Here is a 5924-nt window from a genome sequence, read left to right as displayed (position 1 = left end):
GGGGGGGGGGGGGGGAAGGAGGGAGATTAAGTAGACCTCTTGGTGCCTGATTGGCTATCATTCACACAGTCACGCACTACATACACACACTTGTTTAATTGATGTAGAATCACAAGTATATTTCCTCCAGGGCTTTGATTCAATGGTATAGGTAGTACAGTGTGGGACGTGTGATCACACACATAATGACTGGGTCACCAAGTTTGGTATTCAAGTGGAGAAGGGTAGAAGTGGAGGGCTCCTTATCTGCTGAATTTCTAAGGTGGAAATAGCAAATTAATGGTCAAGGAAAATCTGTTACTTGGGCTCAATTGTATGCATCTAGCCTATCCATTGTACTCTATTCATGTCCATTTTGCTCCCAAAATCATATAAAATACAATTCTAATGTGATATTATTTCTGAGAATATGTTCTGAAAATCACCACATTGTAATTATCTTTCCATTTAGTTATCTTTAGCATTGGCTTACAAACTGAATCTTGTATTGTGTATCCTGCAGAGGCAGTATCATGTTTAGAGCAGGCAGTGAACTTATTTCTGGACATTGGGAGGCTAAATATGTCTGCAAGATATTACAAGGTATAACTATGTTGTCTGCTAGAATCTGGATGTGGTTTTGATGTTCTCTGTGTTCAATGAGTCTCTTCATGTAAGCACATGGTCTAATTCTTGGTTCTAGTCAGTCCAATGCTTACTTTCTTTTATGTAATTAATTGATTGGCCATTTTATATTACCAAGAAGATGATAAGTGACTCGTCATGTGTTGTGTCAGTTTGTTATCCTCACGCCAGTGATTGTAGAATGTAGCTATTTTAGTTGAAGTACCCTTGGAAGTTTGGTTTCACTGCCTGAAAGAGATGTAATGTGTACTGTGTGCAGGAAATTGCTGAATTATATGAGCAAGAGCAAAATTTGGATCAGGCTATTAATTACTATGAGAAGGCAGCTGATCTTTTCCAGAGTGAAGATGTAACTACAACTGCAAATCAATGCAAACAGAAAGTTGCACAATTCTCTGCTCAAATCGAGAAGTAAGATTCATTGTATTTAGGTAGTGATATAGTTTTCAAACAAAGAAAGAGTGGGGATTCATGGCATGAAAAAGTTCTTGCTTAGAACTGGAAGATCTCTGTCAACAACATTGTGGTTGATCTGGTTTTCTTATACGCTGATGTAATCAGTCTCTTGTTATGGATGAAACAAACAAGAAAGATAAGAAAGAGGTCAATATCAGTAGTTAGGAAAAGGTTTATCACTTCCAAATTAAGAGGAGAACAATGAATAAATGCCTTTTGAACTATTAATAAAGTTGTAAGCTTTTGTTTTACCTTCTTATTGTTCTCATGTGTTTTTTAAGAAATGGAATATTTTCTTACAAATTCTGACATTACTCTCAGATATCCGAGAGCGATCGAGATCTTTGAGGAGATTGCACGTCACTCAGTCAATAACAACTTGTTGAAGTATGGAGTTAGAGGACATCTTCTTAATGCTGGTATTTGCCAACTTTGTAAAGGTGATGTTGTTGCAATCAACAATGCATTGGAGCGATATCAGGTACCAGGGTTACGTGTTGAGCCACTAAATTCTTTCCATAAATATGATATCAGTAGTTAAATATTGCATCTTTATCTGCAGGAGCTGGATCCAACATTTTCAGGGACACGTGAATGCAAATTGCTAGTGGTATGTCATAGCTTGTGTATTCCTATTTGTGATGTTGTTTTCTCTCCTGCTTCCTGGCCTTTTTTGTTTCACAGTTATTGAGTCTGGTTTTTGTGAAAATGGTTTCATCTTATCGAATCTACAAATTGCAATGATATTTCACACGATCCAATGCATCTATGGGCAAGTATCTCCTAGTATTCCAAATGATCATATAGAGATGCATTCACCCAAGGACCAAAGCCAATATAAGATTTCACTCAAGTGCTTATTCTTGCTGAGTCACAGTAATCATACATGCTTTTTCTGATGTGACATTAAAACTAATTTGGGAGGATATTTCCTAATGACAGGATTTGGCAGCTGCAATTGATGAGGAAGATGTTGCAAAGTTCACTGATGCTGTCAAAGATTACGATAGCATGACACAACTGGTAATGTTGAACTCAACACTTTTTTACCAATTAAAAGAAAGACATGCATTGCAGTGACATGGCCTACAATAGATTTTACACTTTGGAGTAATATCTTTCTTGTATTGGATACACACACATACAACACGCCTGTGTGCGGGTATGTATGTTTTGTATCTGTGGCGTCCCTTATTGTTCTGGATCATCATTGTTTTAGTTTAAAAAGAACTATGCTGGAACATCATACCTTTGTCCCCCATACTGCCAAAAGTTACTTTGCGTTTCTTTCATCTCTAGCATTTTAGGTGGTCATAAGCTCTTCAAATTATGGACGAAGGTGATAAATTCCTGCCAATCGTTATAGTCCTCAAGCAGGCAATGAGAATGAGCAAGGGGTTTAAAAACATAAGAGTGAGCTACGGGCCAATGTTTGATATGACGACCACAGTTCTTTCCATGATCTGTATTTCGCCCAATTCTTCGGGTCTTGCCATTTCCTCTTTACTTTCTGTGTTAAAAACAATCATGATGTTCTTCTCCTTTTCAAGTGCTTTCTTCTTGCTGGAAAATTTCTTCAGCTCTGCTTCATATCTTGCAAAAGAGAAATCCTTTGATAAGCATCTTTTTAAGTTAGAGCAGTACAGGAGGAACCGAATGTGCAGAGCGTATGAAGAAAAATAATCCAAATAATTCTTATATAGTGTGCTACGTGAAAAGCTCAACAGGTCATCTATATACGTGGTTATGTCCTTGTTCTGTTGCAGACCAAATCAAACAAGTCCTTGGACATTCCATGTTTTTCAACACCCTTAAAAGATATGCAGCTTCTCCTGAATGCTACTGTTAATGCATTAAGGTTAACTTACCATGCTTCATACTAGGCATACCCCAGTGTAATTTTAAAGCCATTGTTTCATCGCAAGGATGCGAACTGTGAGATTATCGCTTTATGGGAAATGCACTTTAGTATTTCAAACAAACACACAAGGTGTTCCCAGGAGAAGTGTTGATCCATTAAATCTCAACTTCAAGAAGTTAACTTGTATCATCATTATCGTATATTGGATGCTGAAATTAGTTATTTTAATTGACAATTTGCTTCTTTAGTGCTAAATTCATATGGCATTTTTAATCTTCTGCAAGTTGTGTTCTCGACTTCAAATAAGTGCACCCTTCACTTCTTGCTTTTCGGTTTAAGCTCCGGGAACTTCATTGTTCTTTGTGCTTCTAAAAACATTGGGCATACTTCATTCACTTGGTCTTCTTGTGGTTTAACAACAACATTCCCTTGTAATCCCATAAGTGGAGTCTGGTAAGGGTAGGATGTACGAACACCCTATCCCTATTTTTTGGGGTAGAGAGGTTTTCGATAGGCCCTTAACTCAAGAGATGTTTCAAAGCAAGATTGCAAGAAAAATATGATAATAATAAGCAAGATACAAAACAAATGAAGCAACTTATAGTAATACACGTTGAAGAATAAGAGACTACATACCACTTAACATGGAGAAAAGAAAAGGTCCCCTACCTCTCCCACATGAAGTTTGATAGCACTTGGCTACCTACTAACTTTCTACCCTAATCTTCGACCTCCAAACCATTCTATCTATGGTCATATGCAATTATCTCCCCAGTTCTTTTTTGGCCTACCTCCTAGCTCTTGCTACAACAGAGTCAACCTCTCACACTTTCTTATTGGCTAGTCCACACACCTTTTCTTCATATGTCCGAACCATCCCAACTTCACTACCCTCGTCGCTTCCACCACAGACGCCACTCCCACCTTATCCCCGTTTAACTTCATTTATAATCATCTCTCTCCTCCACTACCTTTATCTTCTTAACATGGACATTATTGACTGGCTAGCACTTCCCCTAATAACAATGTTGGTCTAACCACCACTCTGTAGAACTTACCTTTAAGCTTTGACGGCATTCTTATCGCATAGTATCCCCGAGGCGAGTCTCCATTTCACCCACCCCGCTCCTATACGGTGTGTGATATCATGGTCAATCCCGTCTCCTTGGATTATTGACCCACTCTGTAGACTTCCTACAGTTCGGAAGACCTAATAAAGTATAGACACCACTATAGCAAACCTAATTGGCTGTCATTCAGTGCATAAGCTGGTAGCATCTTCTCCGATTCTTGTGAAGCATTATCTGACCTCAGGTTCTTTTGTCTGGAACTGAAGGTTGAATGTTTGGCATCAACTCTGTTTGTTCTCTAGGGTGCTTAATTTTATTGTGTTTTAAATGTAGCATAGATTAACCACATATGTTTAACTCAATACTTTTTGTTTTACGGCAGTTATCTAGACATTTCCTAGCTTTGGATACTAGAGGTCTGTAGTGGTTTTTGTACCAACAAAGATCTCCTCTTTGTGTTGACCACCATTATTTTCGCTATTTGAGTACATGAAGGGGCATAATTTTCTGAAGGAGACATAGATTACCTTATGAGCTTTATAGAGAAGTGCTTGAAAATGAGGACCACTGATGGTGCAGTTAACCTAATTTTACTTCGTATGAAGGATACAGAGGGTATATTATGCTAAACTTGTATGAGAATCTGCAGATTTTATCAGTTCTGGTGCAGTAGACAAAATTGGGTACGGAAACAGCTTTAATAACCTTGAAACTCGCCAAATGCGTTGGCGTTTGAACTTGAAAGCAGATTTGACTTAGACATGGCTAATGCAAGTGCTCCAAATAGTAATAGTCATGCCTGAGGCAGCTGACTTAACACAACAATGTAATCTATTTGTTTATCTGGTTATTGACATTATATTCAATCTTGACATATCTATATGAATATGGTGGATTCATTTTTGTCATCAATGCTTTGTGATTCTATACTTGGATGCTTAATTGACTGGGCACAGATTGCTGTGTTAGTTTACAATCTACTTATGATGTTTTGCATTGGCATAAATCTCACTCCACAGGATGCTTGGAGGACAACACTTCTTCTAAGAGTCAAGGAAACATTGAAGGCGAAGGAGCTTGAGGAAGATGATCTTACTTAATTTGTTCCTCTCATGTATTGTAAACTACTAGCCTTCATGTGATTTTATTTGTACTGGCTGATTGATTGTTATCATGGTTGTTTGAATGCATTGTGTTTGTACTAGTTTAACTGGTTATAAAGGTTTTTGTCTAACGGTCGAAGTTGATGCCTTGAGGCTGAGATTAAAAGTCCAAGTTTTGTACAATTCTGTATTGGTGTGGGTATTTGTACTTCCAGTTATGTGTAAATAAATGTTCTTCTCATTTGGACTAGAAGAACAATAAAAATGTGCTTTATATTTTGGTCATTCGATGTTACTCATGAAGGATCAATAGGGTGATTACAAAAAGAAAACATTGAACCATTCGAGGTGGATTAGATGGTTTGGCTTGGGACTTTTATAATAGAGGTCAGCTTGAAATCTCTTGGTGGTGACAGTAGGGGGTGGCCTTATGGGTTGAGTTCATTGCATGAGACTTGTCCAGTGCGAGTCGTCTCTCTTTGTATAGTTTATGAGTTGTGTAGGATCGTGTTTTATGGTGTGTAGTGGTGGCAAATGGGCGGGGTGGATCAAAATGTTGGCGGGTTGAAAATGGGTAATCATTCAATCCGCCCATATTTGATATGGGTAAAAATTGATCGGGTAATAAATGGGTTGGGTAAAATATCAGTTTACCCATATTTCAATGAATAAAATAGTACTTTACTCAAGAATTCAGTATGGATAAAATATTTTAGTCTGTTTTTAGAGGAGATACGTTGAAAATGTTTCATTTAGTTTTATTGTATTATAAAAGTAAAAAAAAACTTTAAAAAAAATTGAGGTTGGGGG

The 5924-nt window shown here is 37.5% G+C and overlaps 1 protein-coding gene across 1 annotated transcript in view; it reads left to right on the top strand.

Annotated features, from left to right (window-relative positions):
* The window catches only part of LOC107023658 (alpha-soluble NSF attachment protein), a 7955-nt gene extending 2556 nt beyond the window's left edge, over positions 1–5399 (top strand). The window contains exons 4-9 of the mRNA XM_015224418.1: positions 503–582; positions 884–1035; positions 1402–1561; positions 1643–1690; positions 2023–2103; positions 5031–5399. Of these exons, the coding sequence (XP_015079904.1) occupies positions 503–582; positions 884–1035; positions 1402–1561; positions 1643–1690; positions 2023–2103; positions 5031–5111 (602 nt within the window). The 3' untranslated portion in view covers positions 5112–5399. The remainder of the gene's footprint in view (positions 1–502; positions 583–883; positions 1036–1401; positions 1562–1642; positions 1691–2022; positions 2104–5030) is intronic.
* The last annotated feature ends 525 nt before the right edge of the window (positions 5400–5924 follow it).

This window comes from Solanum pennellii, chromosome 6 (genome assembly GCF_001406875.1).
Source record: "Solanum pennellii chromosome 6, SPENNV200".
Lineage (NCBI taxonomy): Eukaryota > Viridiplantae > Streptophyta > Magnoliopsida > Solanales > Solanaceae > Solanum > Solanum pennellii.
This window is presented reverse-complemented; position numbering and strand designations above follow the sequence as displayed.